At 50.7% G+C, this 18,478-nt stretch overlaps 1 protein-coding gene across 3 annotated transcripts in view; it reads right to left on the bottom strand.

Moving 5' to 3' along the window:
* Nucleotides 1–3,835: 3,835 nt before the first annotated feature.
* The window catches only part of DISP3 (dispatched RND transporter family member 3), a 42,982-nt gene continuing 28,339 nt past the window's right edge, over nt 3,836–18,478 (bottom strand). For all 3 annotated transcript variants that reach the window (XM_061347995.1, XM_061347994.1, XM_061347997.1), the window contains 18 exons: nt 17,562–17,698; nt 17,012–17,146; nt 16,645–16,805; nt 16,142–16,281; nt 15,238–15,383; nt 13,622–13,783; nt 13,070–13,231; nt 12,547–12,669; nt 11,797–11,933; nt 10,944–11,125; nt 10,390–10,520; nt 10,105–10,280; nt 8,986–9,112; nt 7,691–7,836; nt 7,209–7,368; nt 6,711–6,824; nt 5,587–5,753; nt 3,836–5,346 (listed from right to left, as the gene is read on the bottom strand). In XM_061347995.1, the coding sequence (XP_061203979.1) occupies nt 4,984–5,346; nt 5,587–5,753; nt 6,711–6,824; nt 7,209–7,368; nt 7,691–7,836; nt 8,986–9,112; nt 10,105–10,280; nt 10,390–10,520; nt 10,944–11,125; nt 11,797–11,933; nt 12,547–12,669; nt 13,070–13,231; nt 13,622–13,783; nt 15,238–15,383; nt 16,142–16,281; nt 16,645–16,805; nt 17,012–17,146; nt 17,562–17,698 (2,869 nt within the window). In that variant the 3' untranslated portion in view covers nt 3,836–4,983. The remainder of the gene's footprint in view (nt 5,347–5,586; nt 5,754–6,710; nt 6,825–7,208; nt 7,369–7,690; nt 7,837–8,985; nt 9,113–10,104; nt 10,281–10,389; nt 10,521–10,943; nt 11,126–11,796; nt 11,934–12,546; nt 12,670–13,069; nt 13,232–13,621; nt 13,784–15,237; nt 15,384–16,141; nt 16,282–16,644; nt 16,806–17,011; nt 17,147–17,561; nt 17,699–18,478) is intronic.

The raw sequence follows: 18,478 nt of genomic DNA, 5'->3' as shown, positions 1-18,478 counted from the left end.
AATTGTGCTACGTCACTCTGAGAACTGACACTCTAAGGTCTGCACACAACGTGGTGAAACAGCAGTGCCCTCCCTCTGTCCCTGCAGTGCTCACACCTCTCCTCCCCTTGGCTTTTGGACCATCCTCCCTCCCATTTGTTTTCTTCTGCTTCCCCCTGCAAACCTTGCTGCAGATGCTCTGGTCCTGGCCACTGCCTCCATCCCTGAAGGAGAGGAAAGCCAAACAACAGCATCCTCAAGATGGAGACAGGCCTTGAAAGCCTTTTAGCTCCAGGACCCTGAGTACTGGTTAGCAGCAGCCTCTGAAAAGCCTGTGACCCATGGCTTGTGTGCTGTTTGGGGTGAGGGGTGATTCTGGAACTAACAAAGAAGCTGAACTTGTCCTGCAGATCACTCAGCACAGCTTCCTTGGGAGAGAGTGTGGGAGGATTGATACGTGCCACAGGGTTAAATAAAATCCCTTTTATCATCTTCTAGAAGGGCAGGCTGCTCTGGTAAGAAAAGTCAGTGCAGGACAAGCTAAAAGAATTAGATGCAATAGAGCAATATCCCAGTTTGCTCCAGCAGAGACAAAGCCAGGACCCTCTGGAGACCACTGCATCCAGACTGCTCTATCAGTGGTATGGTAACTGTAAGCATGCCACACATCCTTCTCCTTGGGGAGACCAGGCTGCCTTTGCTCTGGCATAGTTTCAGATCCAGCAGGGACTGAGAAACACAGCCCAGTTCAGCCACTGAGCCTCTTTTGGGATCTGCAGCTTTGGCATTGCTGAGGTCAGTGGCCAAACTTGATGCCCCAGTTGCCTTACAGACCCCCTCCTGAATCCAGCACCTCAGGAGGCCCCACAGCATAAAGAAACAGAGTGAGGAGACCAGGGTCTATTCCTTTTCCTGACACTGATTTTTCAAGTCATGAAATCATGGCATGGTTTGGGTTGGAAAGGACATTAAGATCACCCAGTTCCAGCCCCCTTTCATGGGCAGGGCCACCTTCCACTAGAGCAGGCTGCTCCAAGCCCTGTCCAGCCCAGCCTTGAACACTGCCACCTGATTTTGACATGGCTCCTGTGAGCAGAGACTCTCCCCTTGAGTGTCCACAGCCATGGGGAGCCTTCAATGCAGTCAGCAGCTCCACCGAAGACAAAAGAGCAGCAACACCAGCTCTGTGCATGTATCGCAGTGCTTCAGCACTGGGCACCAGTGTTCTTCTGGGAATGGCAGGGCTGTCAGGGCGAGAGCTGCTGGTCAGGAAAGGACCTGCTCTGTTTTCTAGGAGACTGCAGAGCTCCAGGATGACTCCCATCCTGAAACACTACCAGCAACTTCTCAGAATGCAACCCTCAAAACAGGATTTAATAGAAATAAAGGAGTGGGCAGTTAACAGAAATATTCCCTTGCAGTGTGCTATAATTGAGAACTCTGGTACCTCTCTTTTTAATTGCAGCAAGATTGTTTTGAAATGGAAAATCAGAGCATTCTCTTTCAAGTAAGGCTGGTCTGCTGTGCTCTATTGTTTAAATCCATCAAAACTGACAGCTTCATATGGAGCATTTTAACTCCCAACCTGCCTCTGCCTGAGAAATCCTCCCTGAGACAATCTTCAGCCACTTCAGCCCAGACTCTGTGAGCACGTTAGGCACGAGAATCTACCACAGAGAGGGCTAATTCTTGCTAAGCAAAACAGGACCCAAGAGATGGTCTGGGAAACAGAGCAGTCATCACAGAAAGAACAGAGGCAGATAGGGGATGAATTAATTTAGGGCAAGCATCTGCTCCCAGAACAGTGCCAGACAGGTGAGGCCTTGTGTTTTATTGCTACAAGCATCTGCCTCGGGGCACCAATTCCCAGCAGGGCTGTCAGCCCCACCTTCACATTTGCTCAGATAAACCCATCCATTTTCTTACCTCTATAATTTTATGACAGTTTTCTAGTCCCAAGGAGGATGCTGCTTACATGGAGATGGATGTACACACCTGCTGATTTATTGTCTCCACAGATGCTTGAAGAAGGCTGGACCCCACCTTTAAGCCTCTTTCACTCCATGGTAGATGGAGAAAGCACCAGCTACCCTGACCACAGAGCTGTGCAGAGTGAAATAGTGATGGGACAAATGGCTAGCTAGATCTTAAGATAAGTGTATGACTATATTCAATCACATTTTGAGTCTTGGCAGTGAGAAGAATCAGCCAGGATCATCTCCTGGCTCTTCCACCATTCTGCTGCAGTCTGGTGTAAGTTCCTCCTCCTCTCTTTACCTCAGTTTCCTTGCTGGAGGGGCATGATCTCTTCACTATGCTTTTGTGAAGAATCTGCTACAGCTCTACACTTACCTCTGTTTGACACTTTCCCTTCTGAATTGCTCCAGCCGTGGCTCTCCCAGTACCACAAACAAGGGCAAGGTGATGCCTTGATGGCTAATCCCAGCAAGCCCTTCTGCACTGAGTGAGCCTGGGCTGGGCAGAGAGGAGGAGGGAATATGATAACTTGGGTCCTTTTCTCCTGCCTGCTCTGGAAAACAGGACAGATCCTGTCAGGTGCCAAGAACTCTGCTATTTTTGTCTGTGGATCAGACCCTGCCAGATCAGACCCAAGAGACTTAAAAGGTTTCCTGTGACTTTGAAATTAATCTTTGCCTTCCAAGAGTGGCTCAATGCATGGTCCCAGCATGGTGTGTTCAGGATCACTCTGGGGGCAGGGGGGTTTACAGAGCCTTTTTATAACATAGAACACCAGGGGCTTAAATGAGCTTTAAACTTTGCAGGATTCAATGCACATCTATGCCTTGTCTTAAAGGCCTTTCAAGGTTTCTTCATGCCCTCAGAAGAAGGAACTGCCTCTAAGGGTGCAGTCAGCACCTTATTCTCTTGTCTGGTGACCTGGAAATATCCATCAGATTTAATCACCCCAAGGAATTGGAAGCATCAGCTAAATTCAGGTCAAGCCACCAGCCAGAGCACCCTTAGCAGCAGCACTAGGGCCACCTTTCTCACCCCTGCAGCACCCACACAGCCACATGGGTCTCATCAGCACACTGCTCTCTACGGTCACTGCCACTCACTGAGGACATCACCAGCAGTTCAATTTGGAGGCCAGGTGAAAGCCTGGCTTACAGATCAGTGCTGGGGCTGAACCGTGCACAGCAGCACAGCTTAAAGGTAGTCAAAAACCCTTTCCAGAGCCCTTTATTCACGGCCATGGGGTTTATTATGAAGGAGCTGGTGCAGATGAGGGGTCAGTGCCAAGGAACATTTCACACTTTGCAGGAAAGGGTAACTCGCCTGCACCATGGAGTGGTGAAGAAGAAACCAGGTTTGTTCTGCTTGTGCTCTCACCACCCTCACTGCCTGCAGCAGGATTGCTCTGGATTGCCCCTAGCATCAACAAGAGTCCTGTCCTGGCACTCTTCTCCAGCTGACACCTTGGGGAACCTCCTTTAAGGACAAGCATTTAATCCAGTCTCCCAGGAATGACATGATGTGAAGGTATAAGACTGGCAGGGATCAGAGCAGGGATGCATTGAGGCAGGGATCAGAGCTGGGATGCATTGAGCCAAGCAGAAGCAGCTGCTGGTCTTTCTCAGCAGCACAGTCCTCAGAACTTGGCTGACAATGGGGATGGGCTTCCTGGAATTCTCATCTTAAAAGGGGGGGTCAATCCAGACAGAGAATACAAAGCCACCAAGGACATAATATCTGCAAACAAATGAAGTCACGCTGCTTTATCTCCACCCCCCTCTATTGGCATCCCTGTAAATAATGTTTAATGCATCTCCAAGTGGGCCCAACCCCTCCTCTTCTGCCAAGGGCCAGATGTGCTGCATATCAATACACACACTTAGCTATTTCAATTTTAAAAATATGATAGAATCAGTGATGCTTAAAATGTACTTGTTAATGGCAGCAGTTTGTGACTTCATTTTACTGTAATATAAACCATCTGCTCCGAGCAGGCAGCAGCTGCAGGCTGAAGCTCTGCTGCCCTCCGGTCTCCATAATGGAGGGACATCCTAAAGCTCATTCGGGGGTTGGAACTGGGTGATCTGAAGGTCCTTTCCAACCCAAACCATTCTGTGATGCTATCCTCAGGTTAAGACCAAAAGGCTCTGCAGGGGCCTCAAGGCTGTCTGCTTTCTCTCTACCCTAAAGAACACCAAGATGAAGGAGACGAGGGCAGGCTTCTGAGGGCACTGACTGCTTTCCTGTTGGCTCTTCACAGACCCAAGAGATTCCAGAGAAAGGTGCACTGACCCTTCAGAAAGAAAGGGAAAGCCGTGCCTCCTAACACCCTCCACAGACGAGGACAGCAGGCGGTGCCACCCAGCATCTCTACTTCAGATCCCACAGTGACAATCCCATGACAAGAGCTCCTCTGCAGCAAGTTCAATGCTGGTTTAGCTTGGGCACAGGGCACAGCAAAGGGGTCCAGACAACCTATTTCCCAGGCCCATCCAGCAGCTCACTGCTGTTTCCCAAGGCTTGGGTAATGAGGCACAGGCTTGGTATGGGGGTAGGACATCACCTCAAGAGTCACTGTTGCAGTGCTGACCAAGGGGAGAGACAGAGGGAAGGGTTTAGAGAGGGAGCAGATGGCCTTCCCAACTTCTCCCCTTTTCGCTTTGCCGTTCCAGAAAACTCTTCATTAAAAAAAGAGAGACAAAAAGGAAAAGGGAAGAAAAGCAAAGCAGAAAGAAAACTGAGAGGAGACCTCTTCCCCTCCTCCTCACAGGCTGAGGCATCTGCTGGACAGCCCTCACTGTCCATCATCCATCACTACCCAAAATAAATACAAGTTTAGAGCAAAACCCATTAGAAAATAAAGTGCATCTGGAGTTGAAAGACTTCTGGAAAAGGGGTGTTGGTTCGGGTTTTTTTTTTTTTAGGGCTTTTTTCCTCTTTTTCTTACAAAAAATATCCTTTAAAAAAAAAGAGAAAGAAAAAAGAAAGGGAGCAAGAGGACAGAGCACATGGCTCTTGGCATAGGGTCTACAGGGCTGTCCCATTGGGGAGAGGGATCTTAAATCCACTCTTCAGCAGGACGAGGCAGATGCATAGACCCAGGAGGCCAGCAAGCAGCACCCCCACCACAGCCTTGAGGCAGGAAGTCCTGCTGCGGGTGAAGGTGCCGGGCCCCATGATGCTGAGCAGGGCTGTGCTCACAGTTAACGTGTACAGGATGGAGACTCCCGTGTTGAGGGCCACGATCTTCCCAAACTTGGCGAAAGGGGCGATGATGCAGAAGAAGAGCGGGACGGTGGCAATCACGGTGGTGACGGCGCTCGAGACGATGGCCACCCCCACGTGACGCACGGCTTCAACCGTCCTCCACTGGCGGCACGCTCTGGGGTCCTGCCGAGGGACAGCGGTGTTAGGGGCAGTGGGGACAAGCACATGGGGCTGCCCCCTCAGTGGGGTTCACTGCACGCAGGTGCACATCGGTCTCTGACCAGGCAGCTGGACAAGCAGCAAGCATTCCGGGCATGCTGTGAGGGTGGCAAGGCACATCCCCTCTTGCCCATTGGGCTTGAGGTCCTGCGTCACAGGGCATAAGGGGAATGGATAAAAGGCTATAGGAAGGAAAGAGCTCACCTCTGCTTGGTGCAGTGGCAGGTTTTCCCCTGCCAGCAGGTAGCCCTCCACCAAGTGCACGCAGTAATCTACAGAGGAACCAACAAGGATGGAGAGGGAGATGGCTTCCACAGCACCCATTTCCCAGCCAGACCAGTACATGATGGTCACCACCAAGCAGACCACCCCTGTGTGAAAAACATCGTGTTAGGCACACTTAAAGGAGTCTGGGACTGCTGGCCAAGCCCTGTTGATACAAGTCAGTCACTGAGGTGTTTGGGATCCTACCCCTGCAGTTCTGCACTCCAGCCTGTCCAAATCCTTTATACGCTCCCTGCAAACACTTCCTTGCCTTCTATTGCCACAGGGGCCATTCAGTAAGGGACCTGCTGGGGATACTGATATGGGACAAGAAAAGGGGCTGCTTTGGCAAAACTGATGCTAATCTAGACTAAGGGTTATGAATCCAAGCCCAGGCAAACGTGCATGTGTGCACATGTGCATTGCAGGAAAGAGGGCCCTTAGTTTTGCTTGCTACAGTTACACACAGGCTGTGCTCACACACAGGCTTTCTTAAAGGCAAGAGTGACGTTTGTGAGCCATGTGTGGGAGCCTAAAGTGGTTTCAAAATGACAGATTTGATTTTTCAACTGCAAAGTTTAGCAACACACTTAAACCACAATCTCGTCAAATCACCAGCCAGGGAGAGGGAACTATTTACACATTTGCTTCAAATACTAACAAACCCATTAAAATATTCAGCTTTTCAAATCTCCCACTGCTTGGAAACAGCAGCCGTGGTGCAGATCCTTAGGAAGTAGTGCAATTGTGATTCAGAGCATGTGGGACTTAATCACATTATTATACATAACAGGCAGGGATGGCGTTTGTGTTGCTAAACCCCTTACTTAAACAAACAGGAGGGATTGTGTAGATAAAGCACACTGGGAATTGAATCTTTCCCAGTGTGCGTTTGTGGAGTTTCTCCCATTCACCTGGGTGCTTCCAGGACTAGCTCCTGGAAAGCCAAAAAGGTTTACTCAGAGTAAGAGCAATGCAGTTAAAATCAGCAGAGACTCAGCAGTGCCACAACCCACCAACGTCAGGCAAAGGGAAAGCTTAATACATTGGAGCTGTGATTTTACCTAGGATACTGAGCAGCACTGGCAGCAGCAGGAGGATGTGAGTGGTGAACACCGCTACTGCAGCCACACAGATAACCAGGGAGAGGACGAGACCGTACAGGGCACTCTGCACTCCTGCAAGAGAAGAGCCACCTAGTTTGACTCCTGGAAGGTGACAGTTGGGATGAGAAAGGCACCATGTCCCTTGCTAGCAACAAGTCAGGCAGGGACTCACCCTGGGGAACACAGGAAGGGGAGGATTAAAGTGGAAAGCTGGTGATCAACTTTTTGTCTCTCACATCAGCAGGGTAGAGCGCCTTCCCTCCTCTATTTCCCTAGGCTCTGCCTAGGATTTTGACAGTGTACTCTGCTTGGAGCAGAAACAGGCTGTACGAGTTTGCACAGCAATGGTAAGGGACTGAAGATACAACATGTGCCCATCAGATGGGATGGAGTGTGCAGTGAGGATGTATCAGAGAGCATGGGCTCCTCAGGGACTGAACCATGGCAGTCACTTGCCTATGATCTCCATGAAGATCTGCTTCCAGTGCTCACAGGTCTGGAAACCGTGCCGGAGAGCAGAGCCCTCTGGGAAGAGCTGGAGCTGCTGCTGTAGGAACGTCTCCCATTTCAGGTAGTCAGCATACGTCTGGAAGGAAGATTTCCCTTTGTAGGTTGTCTGTAACAAGATGAACATGTTATTCTCGTGTCCTGCTCTTTTGGGCAGTGTATGCGTTGTAAGGGAAGAGGTAGAACAAACCAGCTGGAGTTGCAGTGGCTAATCTGCCATGAGCTCTTTGCCTGCACTCCCATGATAAGAGCAAGCTGTGGCATAAGTAGCCACTTCTACCACCTTGTGAGTGCAGACATTTGTCTGCAACAAGGCACAAACACTACATTATGGCTGCAAATGAGTAGCCAGAGTAGAAGGAGCAGAGCTAAACCCCCAGAAACAACAACGAAGTAACTGCTCAGGACAGATGATGATGCCATGTGCTCACCGATTCAAATGCCATGGAGATCCACTGCACCTTCCCATCCTTCACCCCCACTGCCCCATGAGAGAGCTGTCCAGGCAGCAGGTTTGGCTCAGGGATGTTCTTGCACTCAGGGTGCAACATCTGCAGAAAGGAGGAGATGCTGTAACCTGGAAAGAAAGAAAAAGCAAGGGATGGAGGACAGGGAAAGGAAGCACACTAGAGCAGGGGGAGAACCTGACCCACAAAACCAGCCCAAAATCAAAACCAAACACGCACACAAGAGAAACAGGCCCCATTTGCCAGTGGCTGCTTCCCCTTGCCAAAGCCCTTGAGGTCTCAGCACCAGAGTGCTCAGCTGCTGCTAGCTTGAAAAGGCACTCTGTGCCATCAGCACTGGACAGGACACCACCACTGCTGTTTGTCCCCAGCTGTCAGGAACCAGTACAAACAGCAAGCACTGAGGAGCTGTCTGCCTGGCCTGGCAGGGGTCTTCTCCAGGCATAAGACTGGCTTTGGCTGAAGCCAGTGTACACTCCCTAGACTCATCTCCACAGCCTTGTGACCTCTGAAGCTGGAAGAGACAGTCACTGGTTAGAAGCCACAGGGGCAGTGAATAGCCTCATCCCAATGAGATCAGGAGTTATCTGATGGTTATTCAGGAGCTATTGAGGAGACATTTACTTGTCCAAAAGATTGTATCACAAGCAATACCTAAGACTGGAAAGAACAGATGCAATTCTGTTCTTCTTTACACTGGATTAAATCCTGAAGAATATGCTCAGTGTCTTTGGAGTTTAAGAGACCATTTCTCTTCTGTCCTAGAAAGCATGATGAGGGGCCTGTTCTAGACGGGTAAAATTGCCATGGAAGAAAAGGAGGCAGCAAGAATCAGTCACCCTTTCTGGTTTGCTGTTGAGGACCCCAGCCCAAACAAACACTGCTGCAAGCAGAGCTGATATTCCTGTCCCACTTGCTCTGTCTTTCTCAACCCCAAAACAGTTGGCACAACACATGGAAGCATGAGGTGAACGGCTCATGGAGACGGGAGCTGTGACTTAAGCCAGGTGGAAACAGGTAGAGCTGTGCTGCAGCCAGGTGAGGAGAGCTGACTGCCAAGAAATGCCTTTCCTCCTTACACTGCCTGTATCCACTACTGACTGGCACCTCCCCTTTCCTTTCCATGCTTTATCAAGCCAGATCTGAATGTTTAAAAGCCCTCAGCAGCCACACTCCTCAGACTGGAGGGCAAGAACCAGTCTCCACCCAGGGACCCAGGATCTCCCTAAAGACTCTGTGCTGGTGTTGGTCCTACCTACCCGAGGGCAGGCACTGAGCCCCTCCTGGCTTCACCAGCTCCGTGTTGCTGGCGATGGCTTTGCAGAGGCGGCACAGGTTGCCAATCTCTTTGAAGAGGTCAAAGCTGTCATCGTAGATAACGCTGCCCTTTCACAAGGAGACACAACGACAAGAGAACCACATGTGAGGCAGATACACAGCAACTGGCACAAGAAGGCAGAAGCTGAAACCTCTCCTGGCTACACAGCCTGGGACTAGCTTGCACAGACCAGTCTGTATGGTGGCAAAGCCCACCAGACATCTTTGCCTTACTGGATAACACGGGAAGAAAGTACATGTGATAACACAGGAAGAAACTACATGTGTCCCCCCAAAAGTCAGGCAGTGTGACAGAAGCACTGATAAATGAACAGGCACCGTGCCCCAAACCATTAGGGTCTGCCTAAGGAGCAGCTCTGAATGCCTGTCAGTGCTCCAGCTTTGTGCCCACTCCACTGCCTGCATTTCACAGTGCCCCCTTCAGAGGAAACAAGCAGAGGCTGATCCTGCAGCAGTGCCCCCACATAAGAAGGTAGGAAGAGCAGAAAGCTGAAGTGCATCTGCCAAGAGACCAGAGTGAAGCATGAGTTCTCTGGGGAAAAGCAGTGAATGTGTCAGGGTATCAGCTCTGGGAGATGAGCTGTTCCTTCAAGAGTCACATTTAGTAACCTTTCCTCTGAGTAACTGATTTGTATTTTCTCATGTTAATGCCTCAAAACAAGATAAGCAATTATAGAAAACATCAGCTCCCTGGATCTTCAATTTGCAGGGAGAATTTCATACTGAGCTCAAGATGGGTTTGCTTCTAAACTGCTCAGGAAAGCCAAACTGAGGCTCACAACTAGAAGGTTAGATACTGCACTCAGAAAGGGATTTTCTGGAAAGTCTGAAGTGATTTCAGCAAGGGCTTCCTGATTTCCATTACTTGTGAATTTGCTAAAGATAGCAGTGTACTCTTGACCCCTCACAGTGTGACCATGTCTGCTATTCCATCTGTCTAGACCACCAGACCATGCTGCCTATGCTGTGGGGATTAAGTAAACACCATCCAGAGAGGCCACCCTTCACTCATCAGCCCTCAGCATGCAGAATGTGTGTACCATGTCTCCAATGACGTGGTTGTCCAGGCGCCTCGTGCGATTAACACCTCTGATACCAAACACCACGAACACCATGGCTCCTGTGTCCACCAGCGGCCGCACCGCCGGCTTCCCGCAGCCTGTGTTCATGCAGGGATTAAACCCAGAGGTGGCTGACAGCTTTGCTTTGGATGCTGCTGGCAAATACAGAAGAAAGGTTGGTTACATCAGAAGGCAGCAAAAAACCAGGTCTGGCTTTGTGGACCTGACAGCCAGGTATGGCTGAAGAGGTCCTCATCTGCTTACCTTTCTCACTGGGAACATAAAGGATGCCTTTGGTGGGTCCATCTGGGCTAGAGCTGAGAAGACACCCAGGAGGTGCTGCACACACTCGGCCATGGTAAGGGGGCTTGTGCGACTGGGCGAAATACAGCTTCCTGTGCAGCAAAGAAAGTTTGTTATGGGGACCAGAGGCAGTAAAGACATGTCCAAAGCATTACATGGAAACAGTGCTCAGTGACAAGGAAAGGAAAGGTGAGCAATCTGAGGCCTGGATCTCTAATCATTGCATATTCTGTGCTGCCTATTGAGTCCAAGAGTTCAGGTGGGTAAGGGCATGATCAAGATGGGCAGTGTCTTTCTGACACCCAAAGAAGCCCCCAGTCACAGTCCTGCCCCTGTCAGGCCTTTAGCACTTTAATGATATTACAGGCTTGCAAAGTAACTTTGTAAAGATGGGGTACATATATAGCAAAGCACCAACAAAGGGCAGGACTGGCACAGGACATTAGGCAAACCATCTCAGCCACTCAGCTGTGCCGGTTTTGCTGCCTGCCCCCGGGTGGGTTTTGGAAGGTTACCGTGTTCGCTGCTGCTCCTTGGCGGCCACGTAGAAACTGAAGTCGAACTTCCAGCCTCTCTTGGTGTCACAGGACAAGGTGGTCATCATCCACTTCCTCGGGCTCGTCTGCTTAAGCAGCCCTACTGTGGACACACAAGCTGTCAGCTTCCTGGTGAAGTTACCGAAAGGCACTCTATACACCTAAGCAATGGATTAATGAAAACAGACACTTAACTCCACAGGGTTGCAGCCTGTTGCACATCAGCATCACACACTCCCCTCCTCCCTGAGCACTGACACAGCCACACAGAATGAGCACTGCAGGCACAAACCCAGCCAGCCCCCAGCCTGCCTCATCCCCAGTGTGTGATGGGGCCCCTCACCACCCCCATTCTCTGGCCTAGGCTGAATGGTGGCTGCTTTGCCCAGGGTGAGGAACATCTGAAAGCGAGTCCTCCTGGGGGTGTGTGACCAACATGGCCTGTGCACAAGCAGTGTTGGCTGCTTGCCTGTGTCTGTGGATGGACAGGAGGCCGTGAGCTGTCCCAATACCAGTTCCTACTAGAATAGCTCAGCTGATGATGCCAGGCCTCATCTGATCTCCACAGACACCCACGCTTCTGCTCCTGTTGCTAACAGGCACATCACACTAACAGCAGGTTAGTGCAGTAAGTGCACTACAAGGTGTCATCTTTACCCATGCAGGGCACAATGATCTCTGTGTCAGCACCTTGCTGCAATGCCCTATGAGCCCATGAAACTTCACCCTGAGCTACCTACAACCCCATGGAGAGACAGGAGGAGGCTCTTGGGCTCACCTGCTGAGTGCTGCACACCTGATAGAGGGGTCCAATACCCCTGGAGTGACTCACCTGGAATGAAGGCACCTCCCCGTCTCCCGGTGACACCATCTGCCAGGGGGCAGGGACACTGGCATTGAGTGAGAATCTGTAGACAGCCGGCCTTCCCTTGCTTCTGGACTTGGAGATGTACACAGTGCCCTGGAGATCTGAAGAAGACAGAGGGTATGAGGGCGAGCGGTACTTCTCAATCCCTGAGTCCTACAGACACAGACAGCACCAAAGCAGAAGGCTCTTCTGGTCTGTTCTGATGTGCCATCTCCTGTGGGGCAGCAGGCACAGGCTCTGCCTTCCAGCAGCACAGCACAGCTTTCACAGGTTTTCACAAGTATATCCTAAGCTGCAGTAATTCCTGATGGCTTAACTGATTCATGTCAGCTTGGGACCTGGCCCAACAACTCTTTTATCCTCAAAATCCCCTGCAAAGCAGGCTGAATTTGTGCTCCTCATGGCCTGTCAACAAGGTTTTGACACAGGACAGGGATGCAAAAGCTCTGAGCTTCTGGTTCTGTATGCAGACCAGAGGGATTTGTCACTATACTGCCATCAGGGTTATAGGACCATGACCTAGAGAGCAGCAGGCATTCAGGGGAATGGGAACTGCAACATGCCCCTTGCATCCAGCACTAGGGCTCAGCAGGACAGGGGCTGAAGAGATCTATTCCCCATCAGCTCTTCAGACACCCTGTACTTCAGTTTTTCACCTGAGTGGATCCCTGGGCCCTGGATCCAAACGTGGTCAGAGTTACCATGCCCACTTACCTTGCTGCCCTGTATCACTTATGCTCCCTTTGCTTCCCCAGGGTGACCCTGAGCCCCTCTTCTTCTTTTCCAAGGAGGTTCGGATGTTGTTCTGCAAACTGTGGGGCTTTTCCTGAAACAAACCTGTCCCACAAGGTTAGTCAGGAAGGAAAGAGTGACTGGCCTGACAAGAGAGCTACCAGCTCTGCACACACTGCTATTGAACTGTGCTATCGAACACCAAACCCTTAGCAGGGAACAGAGGCGCAGCCCCTCAGCTGCTCACTGGTGTGTCACCAGCATATACAAACAGGCAGTTTTCATTGATTGTAAAGGAACTGCTGCAGCAGAAACACTCAGGCAGCTCCTGACTAAAGCAGGAAACAAGTTTCAAAACACTCCACTCCTACAGGCCACCCGAGCATCCCTCTCCCCATGTGCAATGGGATATTGGAACGTCAGCCTCTAGCTCACATTTCAGCTCCTTCAGCCCAGGGCTTAGGCCAGGCTGCACCCACCACGGTCTGGGCTCCAGCACTCTCACCTGAGCAGGTAATGCAGGAGATGCCTTCAGCACTGAGGTTGTATTTGAGGTCTAGCAGCACCTGGATGTTAGTGTCTGGTCGGAACAAGACCGGAGCACGGCTAGCTGGATGGAGGCGGCTAGCAAAGAATATGGACAGCAGCAAAACCAGGAGAAAGAGCCCTGCAAGGAGAAGACCATAAGTGTGTGGGACCCTATGTGCATTTTGCTCCTCGGCCATACTCAGACAACAGGGTTCTGGCAGAAAGAGGGTATTTTGGAGGAACAGCTCCTCAAGCACACTGGCAGCTGGCCTGCCATGCCTGGAAAACCCCATCAGGGCTTGCCATGTCAGATCTGCCTGAAAAGAGAGGGTTGGAAAGCATCAGAGTTCCTCACACAGTTCCCTTAGGGACTGACTGTTCCTGGGATACTTTCCCACTGAGCCAGAAGCCAAGTACTGTGTCCCTTTTCACAGTCTCTTGACATTAATATTCAAGGCTTAGAGACTGATTAAGATGCTGTTAAATCCTCTAGAATCCATGCAGATGGAATACCCCACTCCTTCCTTACCCACAATCACCCATCTCCTCTTCACTGCAGACCACAGCACCCACTGTTCCAGCAGCTCCTGCAGGCGAGTTATCAAGTGGCCCCGGTTGCCCTTCTCTGCAGGCAGCTGCAGATTTTCTGGCATCACAGATACTAAGGGGACATCCCCCATTTCCAGGGAAACTAGAAAGAGAGAGAAATCAAAGGTATCTCAGTGCTCAGTGTCATGAGTGTCTCTCATAGCTTTCTGCTCTCCTTTACAGCATCTTTTGCAAGGTGCTGTACAACTCACTCAAGCTAAAGACGTGGAGTAAGACCCAGGCAGAGGCAGTGACTGCCACAAGAAACATCCCTGTTGAGTCACTGCATGCGACAGCTACACTTCTAAATCCATAGCTCAGTCCAAAGCCTATGCTTCAGGCTGTTCTTCCTCTGCCAGATCCCACTGGAATTGTCCATAAGGTCACAGAGACACTGCATGTTTCTTGGGCCAAGCAAAGTTTGTCCCTGTGCCATGAAGCATGTCTCACAGCTAATTACACCCTTCCTGACAGCAGCTTGGCCACTATCTGATGTCTTTAGCTCAGGGATGCTCAGGGAACTGTCCTCTGCAGGTGAGAAGTGGGCACTTAGTTGTAGCAGGGTCCGTGTGCCTGGTGTGTTGCATAGCTGACCTACAAACCATGCTTGGTCACCAACTGGAACAAGCTGCTTTGCTACTGCACAAGTTACCCAATGCCCAAGGGTCCCTGGAGAAAAGCATCCTGCTGTTGGCTCTGCTCAAGGGATGGGAAGGGGTTATTTCCATACATTACCATTGCACATGGCTCTGGCATACTAAGGAGGCAGCTCTTGCAGCAAAGCTTAGCTGTCTGCCTTCCAAAGGCAGCTCAGGGGCTGCTCTGCAGGGAGAGGCTCCACACATTGCTGTGCGATTGATGCGCTCTCAGCTGTGGATCCATTTGCTTCCAGTTCCAGGTTGCTGCTAGGCCTGAAAGCTACTCACTGCCCAGACCTCTTCTGTTGGGTGTTTTAAAAGGAAGAGATCCCAGCAAGTTTTAAAAGCCAAGTACAAGAGCATGGCCTTGTAAGCACCCTTAGCTTTGATCAGGGCTGGAAGGATTATCTCCTGCTAACAACACACAGGGAATTTCTAGGCTCTTCTAGATTACTTATGTAGTCCCTGGCAAGTAACTTCTGCCTACTTGCTGTGACTGAGGAGATGCCGTGAGGAGGTGATGCAGGAGAACAAAGTGTTCTCTCTCCTGCTTCCCAAATGTAGTGCTCTGAATGGCACTACATACATACATACAGGGAAGAGAGAAAAACCCTGCTCAAAGGTGAGCTGTCCTGGTACTACAGATTAGATATTTCATGGCTGTATCCATGTCACAATCAGTGCTTTCAGCTGGGAAGTACAAGCCACATCAGACCCAAGAGGATGAGCAAAGTACATATCAACACCCACTGAAGATCTCAAAGCAGTTTACAACCATTAGCAAGCGCAGACCTCTCCGCCTCCTGTGACAGCACAATCTCCAGCTTAAAAGTAGGGAAACTGAAGCATGGACCTGAAAAACTGCAGGATGAACGGGGCAGTGTGGTCCCCAGGAAGGTTCTACACAGCAGGCACATACCAGGCTCCTCCTCCACACTGAGCAGTGGGATGTCATCATCAAGATAGGGAAGTGTCTCTCTGCCTGCTCTGGAGGTGGCCTCTGAAGCAATGAAGAGATCTTCAGCCAGGTGCAAGGCACTCTTCTTGGTGCACTTCTGATTACAGCTGGATTGGAAGGAGACAAAGGCATGAGTTTCAAGCCACACATCCTGCAGAGTTACCAGTGACAAGGAGAGGAGCAGCAGCCTGCTCTAATTATTTGGGGAAAACAACAGGCACTGCCACAAGCCATTTCCATTGCTAACTGTTGAAAGGTCAGGGGCTGAGCTGCTATGGCAAAGCAGTAGCAGGCTGGGTTGGATCCACAGAGCAGGGCTGAGGCACCAACACTGGATGCTGAGTGATGGCAGTTTCAGCAGTTCATCTCCTTGCTAATGCATTAAATCAGGCCAGGTCATCTGCAGTGGTAAGGAGCAGGGGAAGGGGAAATGTGCTGACTTCCAAGAACAAATCTGCATGCCCTGCCTGTGCTCAGTCAGGAGCAATGCTGATCTCTCTGCCTTGCAGGGCTTGTGTCTCCACAGCTTGAGGATGTAGCTGTGCAATAAGTGCTCTAAGAACACAAATGGCTCTAATACTCCACAGATGCAATGAAGAGGTATGACTGGCAGTGCAGAGTCTGGATCCTTGGAGGCACATGTGTGTGCACTGGGGGAAAGAGACTGGGGCCTGGCCCTTCCATTTTGGTCCATTCTGGAGTGGTAGAAGTTACATTTCTCTTCTCTAAGGGACTAACAGGGAATGGTAAAACCAAGCTGCCTGTGGGGGTGAGGATAACTTAGAAGATGGGGCAAGATTTGCACAGCCTTGGCCATGAGTTCCACAACAGCATCTCACCTACACAAGGAGGCTCCAGAGCTCACCTGGTTTGGCAGGAGCTCTCTAATGGGCACACATAAAGGGTCCATATTCCAAGAGCAGCTGGCATGGTGAAGAGCACAGCTACCCAGCAGCAGGACACAATCAGTGACATGAAGAGTCCAAAGTCATGCACGGCTGGGATCTACAGGATGAGAGAACATGGATTAACTGGGGCAGGACACCTGGAGAACCACCAGGCTAGAAAGAGGTATCTAGAGGATGAGAATAGCACGTACAGATCTCAGCCATGGTAGTTAGCTGAGGTAAAGAGCTGAGCTGGAGCCTGACAGCCACTAGATCCTGTTAGATCAGTGGCACAGGAAGTATTCCCTTTGATACTGATACAGGGAGAGTGTCCACTGCCTTAGAGCAGGTAAAGGACAGCCCTCTAGGGCAAGTAAGCCCTGTGTTGGAGCAAAGGGCAGAAAGATGGTGGTGGCAGCTTCCCTCTCTATTAGATCCTCTGGCAGAAACACAAGGCTGCACATGCAAAGCTGCAGTGTACCTGAGAGAAGATGTTGGCAGCATACGCTGCAGCCGTGGTCAGGGATGTGAAGAAGGTGGCCTTCCCTGCTGTCTGGATGGTGTGGATCATGCGCAGCCGCAGGTCCTTGAGGTGGGTGGCTTGGCGGTAGGTGTTGATGAAAACAAAGACATCATCAACCCCTGGGAGAAGAGGGGGAAGATGGTGATGCTCTGCTCCCAGCAGGGACACAACCTAAAGATCCCCTCAACATCTGACCTGCAAATATCTCACTTGCAGGTGATGGAGAGAAAGGGCTTGAAAATTCAGTCTGCATTTGCCACCATCACCTGCAGGCAGGAGTTATGGCGAGGCAGCACAGGGAGGTTTTGAGTAAGGACGTGCTTACCAATCCCCACAATGACAAAGGCAGCCACACCATTGAGTATGCCCAGGTACTGGATCCCAAACACGACGTGGTACAGGAACAGAGCCACCAGGCAGCTTAGCCCAATACTGGCAATGCCAAAGAACGACAGGAACACTACAGGAGAAAAGGAACATGGGAAAAATATAGCACGACAGGCCACCCCCTGGGAGAACAGACACCTCTCACCTGCCCCGTTGGGATACTTGCTTCCTAAGAGTGCGCTGGTGACAGAGAATAGATCAGGGCTGCAAGAGCATCTCTTCCTATGAGGCCCATCCATGAAATTACATCAGCTTTACACCAGCATTGTTAGCAAGATGGAAATCTGCATCTTACTCCTGCGAGCCTTCCTCCCACCCTGCCCACTAAGCCCTGCTCTGGAGAATCAGACCTGCACGTCCTTCTGCATGCTTCTGGGCCACAAAGCCAGGCTGGTGGGAGGCACCAGAGCCTGAGGCTTGCACAGACACAGGGAGTCAGAGCCCATCTGGATCTGTGTGAGCACAGGGCAGCTGTGGCTAGAGCCTACCTGAGCAGGAGGTGAGGATGTAGACCAGGACAGCTATGCAGCTACTGCTGATGAAGGCCAGCAACATGTCATTGTTGAAAGTCCTCCTCACTTCATAGTCAAACAAGTCCGTTCCTCCATAGAGCACCTGGACTTTGCTAGGATGGGAAGATAAGAAGAGGAATAGGAAGAGCTGAGTGTACAGGGAGCAGAGTCGAGGCATTTGAAGCATGCTTCCAGTGTATGGTGCGTATTTGGCACTAACAGACAGCTCCCGAAGCCTCCAAAGCCAATTCCATCTGGAATCTTGATTGCTGCTCATTATATTAAGCACATAGGTAATAACCAGCGGATGCAGGCAGAGTGAGAGCTTGTCAGAAAGCATGTGATTTACCAGCTTCTGCTTCTGGAAGCAGGCACTGAGCGGAAGTCATCCAAGATAATTTCACCAGGAGTACAATAATGCTGCACCATAGGAAGCTATCCGGAATCCCAGCTTCAGAACTGAGCCTTGGCCCCAATTCCCTTCTGGCTTCCCATAACTGCAGCCCACTCTGCCAGCCCGTTGCTGAGAACACTCTGTGGCTGGCTGCATTTCACTCTGCTTTTGAAGATCCATATCCCTTCGTTTGAGGAGCTATTGAGATTCAGAGCAGCAGGGAGCTGGAGAAGGTGCACTGACACTGGGACTCACTGCCTTCCCTCAGCTGTCTGGATACTGGGCTGCTTGTTTATCCCTTTTAGCTCTATTTTACCATCTCCCTCTCGCAAGCACTGAGCAAAGCTCTCTTCAGAGTCATACAGGTGAAAAATCCCTGTATTTCCCGAAACTTCTCCTGCCCTGAACCAGCCCTCCCCATCTCTGTACAAACAGCAAACACTTCTGGAAGGAATTACACTGACATGAGCAAAAGCAGCTTTGAATCCACAGGTTGATG

This window comes from Neopsephotus bourkii, unplaced genomic scaffold (assembly GCF_033783945.1).
Source record: "Neopsephotus bourkii isolate Nb327-2 ecotype Australia unplaced genomic scaffold, CSIRO-AGI_Nbou_v1 NB_333, whole genome shotgun sequence".
Classification (NCBI taxonomy): Eukaryota; Metazoa; Chordata; class Aves; order Psittaciformes; family Psittacidae; genus Neopsephotus; species Neopsephotus bourkii.
This window is presented reverse-complemented; position numbering and strand designations above follow the sequence as displayed.